The sequence below is a fragment of the Pseudopipra pipra genome, chromosome 4 (genome assembly GCF_036250125.1).
Source record: "Pseudopipra pipra isolate bDixPip1 chromosome 4, bDixPip1.hap1, whole genome shotgun sequence".
NCBI classification, from domain to species: domain Eukaryota; kingdom Metazoa; phylum Chordata; class Aves; order Passeriformes; family Pipridae; genus Pseudopipra; species Pseudopipra pipra.
This window is the reverse complement of record NC_087552.1, coordinates 30,884,405-30,901,069: the sequence shown is the minus strand read 5'-3', so window position 1 is coordinate 30,901,069 and position 16,665 is coordinate 30,884,405. Positions and strand designations below refer to the sequence as shown.

Below are 16,665 nucleotides of genomic sequence, written 5' to 3'. Positions count from 1 at the left end.
ATAGTAAGTTGTCCATTTCTGCTCGAACACCTTCAGAGATCATCCCTGTAAAGAGAAAGGAAACACTCTTGGTTTTACATTTGTGTTTCCCACTGAGTCTGGCTTCACGTTTTCAGATGTGAATTCTGCAGGAAGCCAGTTATGCTCAGACCTGTAGAGAACATTGGGGTTATTCACCACTCCTGTCCAAGGGAAAAAATCCCTCAGAGAGCAGCCAACTTGCATGACACTCAGAGGTGGCATTCAAGCAAATGGAGAGAAGTCCTATAGGAGTTCCTAATTTTTTGTTTGGTTGTGGTTTGGTTTTTTTTATTATTTATCATTATTGTAGCAGTTCCTATTTTGCACTTCTTAATCAATATAATGAGCTACTGGTTGAGGAACTACTGAGCCAACTTTCCCGCAGGATTACAGTTTGATGACTTCCATCACCAGTCCTGTTGGGAACCAAGCCTGCAGTTATCCAGACGTTTGTTTACTCTCCACTCATTTGTCAAGAGAAGCCTTCTTTGCAGGAGTTGCTACTATACAGAAGAAAATGTACCAACAGGGTGACTAAGCAGCCCTGTTTCAAATTCCTAAATAATGATCAGCGTGAGTCAACCTAGCAAATTCTGATGCCCACAGAAGAAAACAGATGTAAAATCGGAAGTATAAATAAATGCCATCAGGAATTCATTATATAAAAGCTCCTGAAAAAAAAGCATCTGAAAAAAAAGGACTCTATATGTTACCTCCTAATCTCATCTCCCACATGCTAGCTACAATACCATCTAATTGTAAAGCTTTCTAATCTCTGGCACCAGAATGCAGAGCCTAAAAACACTACTGACGTTCGCAGTATGCAGCTTCTTTACAACAAGCACCTTCCACAGACCACTTCTTCAAGAAGCAGCCTTAGTAGGATCATAATTTTACAGGCTAGTTGTACTGCAAACCTTAGAAACACACACTATGCTGACCAGAAACTAGGTAGATTACTAGTCAGAGCCTTGAAAAATTAAAATACAATTAAAAGTGGCACATAAAGAGTCCTGCTTTCCACACCTCTGGAAATGGAAGAATAGTTCAACATCTTCACAGAGGTGTAGGCAGAACTGGTGATTATTAAGGACTCCCAAAGATGAGTAAGCACATACCTGTAAATGCTGCTTCTCACAAACCCTTTTGCAGAGTCACCTCTTAATCACTCCCGAATTTGACATATTCCCATCACATGGGTAGTTGGCTTTCAAGGGAAAACTGAACCTAATATTGCTGGTTCAGCAGCAAGCTGAGAACAAGCACATCCTCAGGGCATGGCCCCAACTCCACCCATTGCCTGGCTGTGTCTGGAAGGTTCTTAGTTAGCATGTAAGACTCTTCGCTTTGCTTATTTTCACTAGCATGCCCCACAGAAGTATAAATTAATACTGGTAACTGAAAGACAGGTGCAGTGTGCACTGTGCTGGAGAAGCAGCAGATGTTATGGAAGTCCCTCTAAAGCTGGCTTGTGGGATGATACCTGTTGAAGTCCCCACTGCTCTCAAAGTGTCCTGGCTTTTACACATCTCCCCTTTGTTTTTTCTGTTTGTTTTGCTTGGTTTGTCATCCAAGAAAGCACATTAAAAGTTTTCTGGCTAGTATCTATCTCCTTCATAGCAGCCCTATTCAATTGATATGAAGCCCTATTCAGTTGTTGCAGAAACCAATTCATCGTGGACTTCTGTCCTCCCTAACATTTATCAAAAAAGAACCAGTGACTAGCTGAAGGTCAGGCTAAAAATAAAATGAAATCATGCACATATGCCACCTCACCTCATGCCTCAAAAGTGAGTTTGTTTACGGCCAAACTGACAGCAAGCCAAGAACTGACTTTGTTACTTCTTTAAACAGACATTTTATGTAACAAATAAAAGCTTCTAAAGAGCAAAGAACATCCAAATAGACCCATACACTGTGGCCTACTGAGCATAGTCACTTTAAAGTCAGAAGGATACATCTGGTTAATGATATTCCCACCACACCACACCACACCTTCTTTTAATCATCTGAGAAAAGGAGAGGGGTAACTGGTAAGTCATTCCACCCAGCACTCCTCGAGCATGGTTAACATTTACCTTTGGTTAGCAATTCTTCCGCAGCATCAGACATGTCCACACGAAAAAGCAAGTACTGTTGGGCCTCCAGGAGAAGACCTGGAAAGTCTTTTTCAATGGAAGCAAAATGCTCAATCTTATTTTTCACAGATGCCAGCACCTGTCAAGACAACAGTAACAATTACTTCTTCCTCCTTTGCTCCCAGTGCAGCCACAGACTGAATACTTGGGCTTTCTCTACTTGCATTAAAAGAGAGTTCTGACAAAATCTATGGTCATACAGAGTTTCCAGTTCTTTGCACAAATGTAATTAAAACACGGAAATTAAATAAGAGGCTCTCAGACAGGTGGGAAAGCTACAAGTGAAACTGAAAGGAGCTAATGTAAATTTTAAGGAGACACCAAAAATACTGCTCCAGTGGGCATGGCTAACACCCGTGGTCAAATACCTGATAGAGTGACCGCACGCTAGGCTGAAACACCATGTTGGTGTTGAGCAGAAAGGAGCGAAGAAGTGGCTGTGGGTAACTTGCCAGCTGAGTAATAATCCCAATAAGCAGCAAATTTACATGCAAGGAATTCTCCAGCATGTTCTCCAGCTTCGACAACATTACACTGATGAACGGTCCTGCAAGAAAATAAAAAGGAACCAATGCTTTTGCTTTCACAGAAGAAAAATCCTAAGATCCAGGAAATAGTTATTTAAAAGGAATTTTGATCATCATAACCAACAAAATTAGACCTCCCACACACTAAAAAAAAAAAGCAGGTAGAAAAACCAAACTGTAGCTGAACAGACAAAACAGACTTAACAGAGGTGTTAAAAGCTTTTGTGATTAAAAGCACACTTGCTAGATAGCAAATCAGTTTGCATTAATGGCATATTTAACATGCATAACTATTCTGCTTTACATGTACCAATAAGGATTTAGCCTAGTACATTATGGTCTACCATTCTATTCCCCTTGAAGTTAATCAGAATGGTACTACTAGTTTCAATGCAAACAGAATCTGCTCTTTTTACTCCTGCTGTGCCTTATTTCTACGTAAGGACTGGGCAAAGTAAATTATAGCTAGCTTTCTTGTCTTATCAAAAAACTGGTGTTCTTTAGAACATGAAAATGCTATTCTAAACATAAAAATCAAGAGCTGTGATAGTTCACATCACAAGAAAAGGCATTTGCAGTACTGTAAACAGTCACAGAAAGCAGGGAAGACATTAAAATAGATTTATAAGCAAAATTATTGCTAGACATAGGCTTTAGCATATAAATGTCACCAATAAATAATAGCTTTAGCTTGTGTATTCATGTTGCAGGACAACCACTGAAATACAAAAGCATTTACCATGAAAGTACATAAACCCTTAGTACTCAAGCTTATGAAACCTTTGCAAAGCTGAGAATGACTTCACTACATGTTGCTAGACCACACAGCTGATGAGATGCTTGAGGCAGCCTGTACAAGTGACCTAATCACAAGTCAAGTCTTAGAAACATCCTTTGTCCCACCCCCAGTTCCACCCACTATTCTGGCTGCATAAAAGCTAGGAAAATCAGGCAGAAGAATCCCTCGGTGATGCAGTTGCAGCACTGCTAACTTTGAATATCCCACCCTCAATCTTGGCACAAGATGCATGCCATGGGCACTTCTAGGGTCAAGCAGGTGGCCATAATCCAACCCCATTCCAGCTCCCCTCACCTTGCACATGGCTACTGTCCAGCACAGCTACGCTCACAGGATGAAAGGTGGGAGGGCCAGTGTTGGCAAGGCTTTATAGGCTGCTGCCTTGCAAGCACAATGTCAGCCATCAGAGCTGCAGGAATGCCCCCTGCCCGGGTACCCAGTGGAGCAGCCCCAAACCCCTTCTGTTGAGATACAGTTTCTTCTGTCCCAATATAACTTACTGCTTCCCCTATCATGTTCATGGAGACATTTTCACAGAGCTCCTGAAGACCACAGTGCAGTGGAAACTCTACTCTACCAAAAGGGATAGCGGGAGAAGGTGTCAGTGTTTCTCTCCACTAGGTAACACTTTAAAGCTGAGCAGGTAAAGCTGAATCTAGATACTTGTAACAACTGCTGCTTGCCACTGCAAGAGAGGTTACCAAATACATAAAAAAATTTCTCAGTGATAAGCGTGACTTTTACCACCAAGAATTTATTAGAATGATAATCAGAGGAACGAAGCAGAGTTTGGGAGCCTTGTAAGAAACAGGGTAACTAGATGAAAAGTCAAAAAATTATTCCTTTCATGGCCACGAAGGGAGGGAGCAAAATATAAATTCTTATTCCTGAACAACACATTCTTTCTTGCTCCTGGGATGATAGGGATGATAGTGTTTAATGCTTTTGCACTGGATACAAGACATTTTCTTCATAGGCCTGAAGAAAGCATCTTTGCACTGCTGACACTTACTGGGTGTAGGAAACCTCTGTCAGGTTATTCAATTCTGCAGAGAGAAGCCCCATCCCATGACAGTATCCCAAAACAGTAAAAGCAACCCAAAACTTTATCAAACACATCTACAAACATAATACACTATTCCAAATTAAATACAGAATCGTAGAATGGTTTGGGTTGGCAGAGACCTTAAAGATCACCTAGTTCCAAGCCCCCTGCCAAAAGCAGGAACACCTTCCACTAGACCAGGTTGCTATCTTTGAAAGGCCCTGCAATCTCAAGATTTCCAAGGCAGAGGTACTAGAGGCATGTCAGTCCCGCTTCAGCACCTGGTAAATTATGGAGAAGATTATTCTGGGAAGTATTGAAAAAACACCTGAGACACAACACAGTCATCGGTCACAGCTTCAGCTTCATGAAAGGAAAGTCCTGTTTATCAAACCTGATTTCCTTTTATGACAAGGTAACCCACCTAGTTGATCAAGGGAAAGACAGTTGATGTAATCTTTTTGGATTTCAGTAAAACTTTTCGATACTGTCTCTTACAGCATCCTTCTGGACAAAATGTCCAGCACACCTGGATAAATGCACCATGTGGTGGGTGAGCAATTGGCTCACAGGTCGAGCACAGAGGGTAACAGTGAATGGGGGAACAAGACTGGTGACCTGTCACTAGTGGGGTTCCACAGGGCTCCATCTTAGGCCTTGTGCTCTTCAACATCTTTATAAATGACTTGGATGAAGGACTAGAAGGGACACTGAGTTTGCAGATGACACAAAACTGGGAGGAGCTGTTGATTCCCTCAAAGGCAGGGAGGCCCTGCAGAGAGATCTCAACAAATCAGAGGACTGAGCAGTCAACAACCATACGAAGTTCAACAAGGGGAAGTGCTGGATTCTGCACCTGGGATGAGGCAATCCCAGATGTACAGACTGGGGAATGAGATGCTGGAAAGCAGTGACACGTAAAGGGACCTGGGGGTCCTCGTCAACAGCAAGTTGAATATGAGTCAGCAGTGCCCTGGCAGCCAGGAGGGCCAACCGTCCTGAGAGGCATCAGGCAAAGCATCGCCAGCTGGTCGAGGGAGGGGATTGTCCCACTCTGCTCTGCACTGGTGTGGCCTCACCTTAAATACTGTGGCTGTTTTGGGCACCACAATATAGGAAAGATATTAAGCTCATAGAGAGTGTCCAAAGGAGGGCAACAAAGATGGTGAAGGGCCTTGAGGTGAAGCCATGTGAGGAGTGGCTGAGGGCACTAGGTCTGTTCAGCCTGGAGAAGAGGAGACTGAGGGGAGACCTCATTGCAGTCCACAACTTCCTCGTGAGGGGAAGAGGAAGGGCAGACACTGATCTCTTCTCTCTGGTGACCCAAGGGAACATCCTGAAGTTGTGTCAGGGGAGGTTTAGGCTGGATATTAGGAAAAGGTTCTTCACCCAGAGGGTGATTGGGCACTGGAACAGGCTCCCCAGGGAAGTGGTCACAGCACCAAGCCTGACAGAGTTCAAGAAGTGTTTGGATGATACTATCAGGCACATGGTGTGACTCTTGGGGATGGTTCTATGCAGGGCTAAGGTGATGATCCTTGTGCGTTCCTTCCAACTCAGCGTATTCTGTGATTCTGAGCACCTCCTTACATGCAATCACCAAGATCTGCACTAAGGCAAGTTAAACAGCCTAAGAGTAAGACATACTGTGAATGGGGAGCAAACAGTGAAGCTTATTGTTATTAGCTTTTTATCTTCATTTTCTTCAGTTTTGAGTTTTTCTTGGGTTTGGGCAGGGGGTGATTTTGATGTGGGTTTTTGGAAAGGAACAAATGGAGGGGGGGCCTAGATGAAGAATGAGAGACATAGACAACATTTTCGACTACATTTGACAGCAGATACTGGGAAGCAGATTTGGATGGGATTAGCTTCTGGTACAAGGAAATTGCCACCACAGCAAAAAAACCAAATTGTTTGAAAATCAGGCTGCATTTTTCAATTATGAAACAGTGCCAAGCATTCTGGCCACAGCTGACCAGAAAGGGCTGGTTTTCAATGAATACACGTTTTCCCCCTCCAAATGAACAAGAAGCCATCTTATAGAGGTTTTATTTTGGGTGAGGAAACCTAGATACATTATTATTATTTTTTATTATTTGCATTACTCTGGTATCTAGGAGACATAACTAAAGATTAGGAGCCTGCAGTGCAAGGAACTGTACACATACCGATCAAAAGCCCACTCTGACCTCTGGTAGTACTGTCATTCTTGAGTAGCTTGGACAGTCAGCAGAGACCAAGCTTAAATTGCTGCGTGGCACCAGACAGAAAAGCATGCCAACAGCGAGGGCAGGATGACACTGGAGGAACAGGATGCCAGGGCAGAGCATGGAGACAGGCACATACAGACGTGGCACCAGTGCTGACACCTCGTGCTACAATGTGGAATAGCAGAGAGGGGAAAAACGGCACCATGATACTGCATCCACCACATCAGAGATGAAAGTAACCATAAAATAAGCAAATTACTTACCTGGGCTCTGTATATTAGAACAGCTACTCCAATCCCATTTCAACTGAAAAAGCTTCCTCTAGAGTGATGGAGCTCTCACATACAAACAACATAACCCTGCTCAGTGTTTTAAACAATTGCCAAAAAAAAATAGCACCCAAAGAAGATCCCCTGAGAAACAACCATTTGCTGTCACCACACTGATGACTCTGCTGTATTTTCACATGGGATCTCTCACTCTCCTTTGACTGGTCTCAGCTATTCGGGCTATACCCTCTTTAGTGCCAGAACTGTTCCTTGCTCTATGCTTGTGCTATGTGCCACACAGTGTGATCTCATTTGGCCCCCCCTTAATCACCATGCCATCCTGCATTTGTTATGTATGTAATTAACAGGACATTCCACCTGTAAACGGAGCACTCTGGCTCCTCGAAGCGTGCTTAGGAGAGACATCCTCCTTTGGTCCAAAGGGAGATGATATGCTCTCTGCAGAAGGGGTGTCTGTTGAAAAATTCTCAAAGTCCTCCTCCTCTTCTGCTGGAGAGACAGGGTCAGGAGTATCCAGTTTCTGTTCCTCCAAGCTTGCACTGTTTGGATCCAGTTCCTTAATAATTTTGTCATACTGTGCAATGAAATCCTCACCATCTGTGCTCAGCAGTCTTAAGTTACAATCTGCCTCCTGAGGAGAAATCTTCAACTCTAAGTCTGGCTGTGGATCAATCTCAGTCATTTTCTGGTTTATTTGTTCTTTCATCACATCTTGAGTTGAGCTTGAATTTCTCTTACTGTGCTCATCCAAGCCCATTTCCAGCTGGGTCTTTGCAAGAGGCCCATTGACTACTGTCTGGCTTCGGACCTTACGTTCTCTGGCTGCATTTAAAGTTTTCTCCTTGGAGCTGTCATCATCTTGAGTATCCTTCTGGGCACATAACCTGTAAACCATAACATCATCCTGAAAGTCTGATTCCTCTATGTAAGACCCTTTGATGAGCATAATGGCATTTTTTTTCATTTCTTGTATGTGTTTCGGTGGCTCTGCAGGTGGCTGCATTTCTGTGCTTCCCAGATCATCATATGGTTGTGGTGAGCTCACATTAGAACCAGGAGAAATCCCTGTGTCATAGCTATCATCCCATTCTAGCTCCAACTGCATCTTCTCGCTGAATGGAGTTACTCGAGAGGAGCTGCATGTGCTAGGTGTCCTTTGCTGGAGCTGAAACATGGGATGTTCCACATCTGTACTGTTCTCCTCTGCAAGCGTTTGGATAAAGGTGTCTGGATCAGGGTTTACTCCATCATACAAGGCAGACCAAACTTTACAATCTTTCAAGCACTGGATGATGGCTTCTTGAGCTTCCCCCAGGTACTGCAAGTAGCTGATGTCCACAGCTCTTCCATATTCCACAATGCAAGTAGATTCAGAAGAGCGTCTACCAGAATCTAGAAGTAAAGAAGACGACTCATACCATTAGTAGTATATCAAGTTTTCTCTAGCAAGGGATCCACTAAGACATTGCAGAGTGTTTAACCCCAACCATCCAATAAGGCAGGAAGACAAAAGCATAACAATTAAGAGATTTGCTCATAAACATACATGACTTGTTCCTATTGCAAAGACAGAGCTGTAACTCAAGATTTCTGAGAGAGAAACCTTCATTCAAACCTTAAAGCAGCAACCACTCAGAAGCAGCAAGGGTTGCTGTCATGTATCTGTACATTATTTTCATGAATGTATATTCAAGCTGGATAGCTGTTAAAATAAGGTTTCAATAGACCTGGACACATGGAAGGAATTAAATAAGCTTTCTAGTCCAGGCTTGCCCAGTTTATTGTTACCCACCACATTTCCTTCCCCTCTGATTCTTTCTGACTTCCTCCCATGAGCTGCTACCAAATCCAATGCACTTAATGATCTGGTCTTCCCCTGAGCACCAATTACCTTTAGTTTGTGCTGCTTTTGTCCATAGAATATAATCTTTTCCTTGGCTTTCAAATGTCAAAGTGATTCCAGTGGAGCAGCAGACTGGCGTCAGGGCCAGCAGTTTTGCAGCAGACACAGAATAACAGTCTCTCTCTTTCACAGCTCGTCGCTGGCTCAACATCATGTGGTTGCAAGGAATCAGATACCTGAAACAGCAGTGTTTAGCATTACTTACCATCCTTTGATGTTAGAGAAAGCAGCAACACACAAAACTCCCCTCCTACCTTTCTGCCTTCTCCAAATTAAAAGAAACAGTAATAATATTTACAGCAATTCACTTTCTAAACCTCTCAGGAGCATGAAACCCTGACTCTATATTGTGACACTTGGTTTTATGATGAACTGTAAAGACAAGTAGAGACAGGAGATCAGTTGCATCAGAACAGGGAAGCAAAAAATCCTTTGCAGGTTAGAGCAAACCTGTTGCAAGAAAGTATGGAGCAAGTGTGGGATGGGCAGATGTCAAAGGCCAGAAGAATGGGTTGGTCTGACAATGAATGAGTTTTGTCCCAGAATCCTCAATTTATTTGTTTTCCTGGGAAATCCAGAGAGAGGCAGTTTATGTTTGCCAGGCAAGCAGCCAGAAAAAAAGGAGGGAAGGGTCAACAAAGTGTCTTACTGCAGTAGATCAAGATTGAGCTCTCAGGCAGAGGAGGGAAAAAACTATTGGGAGTACAAGAAACAGAGGAAGCACAGTCTCGTGTTAAACTTCTTTAGAGCGCTTTTGTTTTACTTTTAAAAAGCACTTTAGTAAGACTCTCAGTGTTAACTGGATGTTCTGCCATTTAAAATGCAAACAAATTCTAAAAGATTCCCTAAACAAACAAAAAAATTAATCACAGCACTCTACTGCTAGAGTAGTGACATACTTGTGTTCACAGCATTCCCAGGAACAATAGGAAGAGCTATAGGGAATTTCACCTTAATGCCTGTGTGTGGAGGGACACACAGTATCTGAAACATTTATGTGACTTACAATGCTAAAAGCCCAAGTTAGTTACACCAATATCTCTCATCTAATACACACACCAAAATTATAAGTAAGTATCTTGAAGCAATGTATAGAATCACCACTTAAAACCAAAAATAATCAGTGCATTTAGTACACTACAATCTACCTACAATAGTTCAGGAACCTGAAGTATTTTCACTGAGAGAGGAATCAAAGAGGTGAAAAACAAGAAAGAAGGTGGAAGCTGCAAACAAGTATATAGCTTTGTATCACAGTGCATAATACACTAGAGAAAACATGCACAGGAGAAGAATTACACATTTAGAAGCAGGGAATAAGGAGGTGATAAATATATTCTTAGCTTCTCTCACTTCTATAGAAATAAATCACAAGAAAAATCTCTTGCTCTGAAGATCTCAGGACGTAAATCACACTACATCAGGTCTGGTAGACTTTTGTCACGATCATAAATATTCTTATCTCTGTAGTTGCTTGGATTTCCGCTCTCTTGGAGAACTCTCATCCAGCTCTGCATCCACAGGCAGAGATTATATGTCCCAGAGTCAGGATGAAGAATGGAAACAGGAGTTCGGCCTTTACCTTAAAACTAGCTGTAACATCACATCTTCACAGTGTAAGCCAATGAGCGTTCTGAACAATGCCAAGGAGACCACACAGAGCTGAAAAATAATAAACATGGTCAGTTTTTGATCTGAAAATTGGATCTTTCCAATCTTCCCTGCATACTACATTACAAAATGGCTCCGCCAGAACATCAGGCTTTATAGACACTCTTAGTATAATATTTCATTTTGTCAGCACCCATGGGATTTTTTTAAGTTATCTAGAGCTATGCACATAACGTTTCATCTTAACAAAATGAAATCCAGAGCTTTCCTCCAAATAAGCTATAAAAAAGTCAGTAATTTACCAGTCTTAACTATTATTCAAATTTATTAATTTAATTTAGTGTGAACTGAACCCTATAACTTCCAATACAGTGTGTTAGTTTTTACCTCTGACATGGAATTTGAACCAATTAAAGGTTTTTTCTGAAAGAAAAGTTATAAATCACCCCAAGTTTCTGTTGCTTTAAGTATAAGGAATGATTAGTGTTCTGCACATTAAGAAGCTGACTGGTTCTAGAAATACAGCTTAAGGTACTGGACACAGACCAGGACAAACAAGCCATCTTTTGTCAGAATCTATTCCATATGGAGTGTTCATAATCTCTCTATTACAGGTCAGTTGAACAGCTGGGAGCTACAGCAAAGCACGAAGATCCTTTTTGCAAGACCAGGAGAAAGGATAGCATTCCTCGTGGGAATTGCATGCTTGCCTTTCTGGCAGAGATCTGATTAAATACAGCTGTAACTAGGTATTTCAGTAGTCACACTCAGCAGAGACAAAAACCATACCCATTCTGTGATAGGCAACCCACTTTCACCCTGGCTTTAGGACAGACTAGAAACATGGACTTCTGCAGGCTCTTTTGGTCATTAATTAGACATACAACACTTTCAAAGCTATCATACAGTACATTTCTACCTGCCAGACACTTGCTAGACTGCAGTTGTGCCCAAAATGGTAGAAGCATGAGCTGTATGCTTTCACAGACCACACTGTCTCTGTATCCCTGCCTCTTAACGTGTATTTCTCCTGTGCTGCTCTCTCATGGAAACAGTATCTTATAGTCAGCTTAGGCTCCCAGACCAGGCTGACTCTTGTGAGAATTATTTAGCATAAATTGACCCTTTCCTAAAGTTTCAAATGGGTGTTTAAATCTTGTCTCTCCCTGTATTAATTATGTAAATAATATATGAAATAATAATATATGATAATATATGAAATTAATGGCACTTTTAAATAGCTAACAAAATAAACAGATTAGGACAAAGTGAGGAAAAAGCTACAGATATTTCTCTACCTCATTTTTTCAATCACTGAACATAACCTGTAATTCATTCAGGATTAAATCCAGCATCCTGCCTGGGCATTGCTTCTCTTCCACCTGGCTCCTCTTCCCTGCAGTCACTTCCCTTACTCCCACTGTTAAAATGCTCTGTTCTAGCTCTGCAACAGCACTATGTTCCTCTCTCCAGGCCCTGTTTTCTCAAGAATGTCAACTTAAAGACTTTTTGTTTCACCATTTCTGGTTCTCTCTTTCAGATGAGTGACAATGTGATCAGCTGTCCATGGTGACCAAGACCAAATGAATGCATAGATTTCTTGAAATATATATATACATCCATGTATTTCCCCCAACTTGGTAGGTATCTCTGTGAAACAGTTAAATAACAAAGTTTAAGTGAACCTCACTTGATAGCCTCTGAAAAGAGAAACCTTCTTTGACTGCCTTTCCTAGTTTGGTCATGGAACACCAACAGAAGAACCAAAGAAAGGGAATAAGCAGAGAGAAGAGAAATGGAAAATGCTCATGAACTAGCCTGCTGAAAGGCAAAGCACAGCTCAGACTTGTTGCCTTGTCACTGCTCTTCACTGCCCGTGCTAGGAGTCAACAAATAATCCAAGACTTCATGTCTACAGAAACAGGTGGAGAGAGTAAAGGGACAAGAGAGAGAGAAATATCTGCAACTGGAGTTCTTAACAGGAACATGGGGACAGAGTTGAAGAGCTTCACAACAAGCCTCTGGAAAAAGTCAGATTTTTACACAAAAGGTGTGTTTTAGCCAGGGGAGGGACATCAGAGAAAAACAGGAAATTTCATTTCCTCTGTGAAATTTAGAGAGAGCCAAGTATAACTTTTCTTCATGCCATGAAAGTTCAAAAAAACCTGCTGCTGCCCTAAATTATCCTGTATTTAAGACATTTCAGTTTACAGGGAAATATTATTCATTTGTCTTTGCAACCATATTGCAAAATGGCAATCTTCTGAATAAATAAAATCTATTTTTCAATTTTGTAAAAAGATTTAAAATATGCTCAGGAGACAGGACAGTATTTTTACAAGTCCTGTAAAAAGCACAGTCCTTTTTACAAGTTTCCTGTCTGTACATAAGTTTAACCCTGCAAATTACTAATCAGTATTTTCATCAATAATAATGTACACAGCTTTTGTGCTACAGAAACACACAGAAGGCTGCAGTTCTGGCAGTTCTGCACTTGGCCAGGCTATACTGCAGAAAACTCCTTTAGCATCACAGAATCATTTTGGCTGAGATCCTGAGTTGCTCAGAGATGCAGAATTCTTTACAATTCCCTTTTTGTTTGCCTATGTAACAGTATTAATGATTAGCAGAGACAACAGCATTTGCATTTTTGTTGACAGAAGCCATTTCAGTTCTCATAGGTAATCCATCTTACAGATGCACTAACAGCAGCATATATCGATATTTGCATGCACTCATATTTCAAAACAATTTTCAGATGAAGCTACTGTCCCTAACACAAAAATTTAATGCAAGTGCTGATGTTCTGGCTTCTCTAAAATATTATTGCACATTCTAAACATTCACTTGCACTAAAACATTATTCTTAATTTCATCCATGAAGCTGTGCACCACCCAAGAGTCAGCTAAGGCTGCCAGCCAAGCAAGACTCAGAAGGGCAGTCTGGTGCAACAAGTCATCATTTTCTCAGCCAGAAGGTCCAGCTGTTAGCAAAGGTAACTACTCACTCTGTCAGCTCTCTCTCCAGCTACTGTGGCACACTGTGCCTGGGCTAAGAAGGGGTTCAGTGCAAAGCTGAGATAAACTTTATTGCACAGGGGAGTGAAGGCAAAGAAAAGGAAGCAGCAGCTTAATCACTTGAGTAAGAAAGTGTCACCTTCTAATCAAAGAAAGCTGGTAACGTCACAGTTAAGTAAACATGCTACAGTAATATAGACTAGATTCCTGAGGAATACATCAGTGATACTGCAGCTAACAAATGGGATCAATTTGGAGACATCAGCTGCTTGCCTTACCCGGAATGGCGTGTTGATTCTACTCGTCAGTGTATCTAGGATATGCACATTCTCGTGTCGGTGCAGCAAAATAAAGCGGAGGAAAATCTTGAGGAGGGCTGGTTCTGAAACGCTGCGCAAAAAGAGATCCAGGTATGCAGTAGTAGTCATCACTTCTTCCACAGTCACCTACAAGCAAAAGTAAAGCAAAAGTAATTTAAATGCAAACATAGTGCACTCACAAAATGTCCATCCATCCACCCTTTGCAACTGTATACCTTGTAAACACTCTTAAGTTCTCCACCCATAACACTGCCACAAAACCACTGAGGTCTTCGCTCCTAAATTTTCAAAAATCATGCTTCTGAATGCCTTGCAAGCTTTTTAAACCCATTTCTTATCTGTCTTGCCTCCCCAAGAAAAAGAAGCCTCCCCCAAACTGACACCTCAAATCTCACACATAGAGAAAATCAAAGAACCAAATCATGCTAGATCCCCACCACCTTTCTGGTCATGTCATTTCTTTTATCACACTTCTGTCATCCCTCAGAAGCTTTTTCAGATTTTGTGAAAACCTACATCTAACACAATTAAAAATAAATGTCAGAGCACAAAGCACGGTACAAAGCCATGGTCCTAGAGCTTTAAAGAGAAAATCCCCATAGATGTCCAGAATTTTGTCACAATTTTCCTTTCATTTATTTTGCCACAGCACAATTCTGCACAATTCTTACTCAATTTTTAAAAGGAGTATGTATACACATATAAACACACATAAAGCCAAACCCAAAATCTTCACTACTGACTATTAGTAGATCAAAATAGAATTCAAATATCCATGTGACATTTGCATACCATAATGCACACTGCTCTGCTTACTGCAATCCTTTGGAGATTACCTATTCACAGTATACACTGGCAAAGCACAGAAAATTCCAAAGCCCACCTCTGCACCATGTACTGCTTTTGCAAGTCAGCTTTTTTAAAATAGTTACCCAGGAACCTAATAAGCTTAAGTGCACAAACCCTTAAATACAAGAATCTGTCTATATGAAAGGAAGTATTAAACATCTTTTGTTTACCAAACTTAGCTGGATAAATGAAAAGACTGATTTTATTAAAAAAAAAAAAGCTGTCACTTAAGAGCTAAGAGGATTTAGAAAATATTCAGAAGGGCAACGTTTACGTAACATGCTGTAAATATTCAAATCCCTGTTCCATTATGCTGCATGTTAGCCATGTACACAGTAATGTCATGATGCAAACATTCTCTTTAAAGCATTTAAGATCACAGGCTGCTTCTGGCTGGTTACACAGAACATAGGAATGGGGTATGCAGCCTGCAGACCTTTTGAGACAGAAGCTCTAAAGTGAAGGTCGTTGAATCAGTCTGAGGCTTTATTCTAACACTCAGCTACACCATCCTTAATACAGTGGGTGACCAGCTCATTTTGGCATTAGAAAAAAAGCACCAGTGCAGTAGCAACAGTTGAATTTTTCATCAGGAAACAGAAGCAGCTCAGCTCCAACCAGAAACTCTTTTTTCTTTTTCTTTTTTTTTTTTTGCAATAGCCAAAAGGTCTGGGGACTTGTGGTGTAAAAAAGAACAGCTTTCTGGTGAGAGTTAGTGACTGTTGCCCTGAGAACTGGCTTGCTTACTTTTATTTTCTTTTTTTTTTTTTTTTTTTTTTCTTTTAGCAATGAGCAGTAAAAAGCAAAGCCCAAGAAATCCATCATATGACATCATTATTACAGCACACAGTTCATTGATGAGTTTAAACCTTCTGCCAAGGAAAGGCCAGACAGAAGTAATACATCGTCATGTCTCCATGTCACTTCTTCATCCTTTATGGGGAAAAGAAGCACATTCTTGGCCTGTAGGTTTCACACCTGTTTGCTGACAGAATGTATATGCATAAAATACTGAACCTGTAAATGAAAGGAAGAAAAGCCAGCAGATTCACAAGGGCAGTGACCTTTTTCTGAAACTGATACTCTTTGGACAACTCCTCCTACATTTCTAGCAGTGAGAGAAACCCATATGCTTTTCAAAGCGCATATCATGAATGAAACACAGAGCAGAAGAAAGCCAGCTGGAGACCAGTTTAGAAAAGAAACACTGAATTCTGAGAGCATATTCAGTGCTCCTAACAGCTTGGGGACTAGACAAAAAAAGAAATCATTTTTAATAGCCAACACTTCACTGATACCACTAAACACAGCTAGAAGAACCAAAGATTAATGAAGGCCTAATAGTTCACAAGGGAGTTACTTACAATCTTGTTAAATCTTAATTTTTTTAATTGAGGGGATTTTGTGCAGGGTACCACACTACAATTAATTTTTAGTTCTCCTTGGGAAAGAAGCTGCTGAATCTGCTCAATCATTTTCCAAGAAAGAGATATGATGACTAAGTTTTGTCAACATTTAAATGGATTTGTAAAAATCTTTTTATTTTTCAGTGAAAACACATTGCCTTATCCACAACACTCCTTCAAACTTTCTCAGTAAATGAAGCTAGGGTCTATTTTGCAGCTTACTGTGCAACACTCAAAGCAGGCAAGTCAATGCTGTGCAAGCAATTTTAATGGTATCATGTTCTAGAAGTTCCAGTGCTCTCTCAGTGTGCCTTGTCTGCAACTTAACCATACAAACCAGCAAGGAGACCACCCTTCTGCTTCCCCACAAGAGCAAATCAAACAAAAATATTGCTTTGGGGCATTTAAATGAAAGCCATGTTTGCAGCTTAGGAAAAAGACTGATTAACCTGGCAAGCAGATGCCTTGTGCTTTTACAGTTATATCTTATTTTGCCACCTTGCATTCTGGGTTTGCTTCTCTCTTTCA

The 16,665-nt window shown here is 41.0% G+C and overlaps 1 protein-coding gene across 6 annotated transcripts in view; it reads right to left on the bottom strand.

Annotated features, from left to right (window-relative positions):
• The window catches only part of FHIP1A (FHF complex subunit HOOK interacting protein 1A), a 96,322-nt gene that overhangs the window by 12,576 nt on the left and 67,081 nt on the right, over window positions 1–16,665 (bottom strand). For all 6 annotated transcript variants that reach the window (XM_064652223.1, XM_064652222.1, XM_064652221.1 and 3 more), the window contains 6 exons: window positions 13,841–14,008; window positions 10,516–10,595; window positions 8,922–9,109; window positions 7,388–8,422; window positions 2,528–2,706; window positions 2,100–2,238 (listed from right to left, as the gene is read on the bottom strand). In XM_064652223.1, coding sequence (XP_064508293.1) covers window positions 2,100–2,238; window positions 2,528–2,706; window positions 7,388–8,422; window positions 8,922–9,109; window positions 10,516–10,595; window positions 13,841–14,008 — 1,789 coding nt within the window. The remainder of the gene's footprint in view (window positions 1–2,099; window positions 2,239–2,527; window positions 2,707–7,387; window positions 8,423–8,921; window positions 9,110–10,515; window positions 10,596–13,840; window positions 14,009–16,665) is intronic.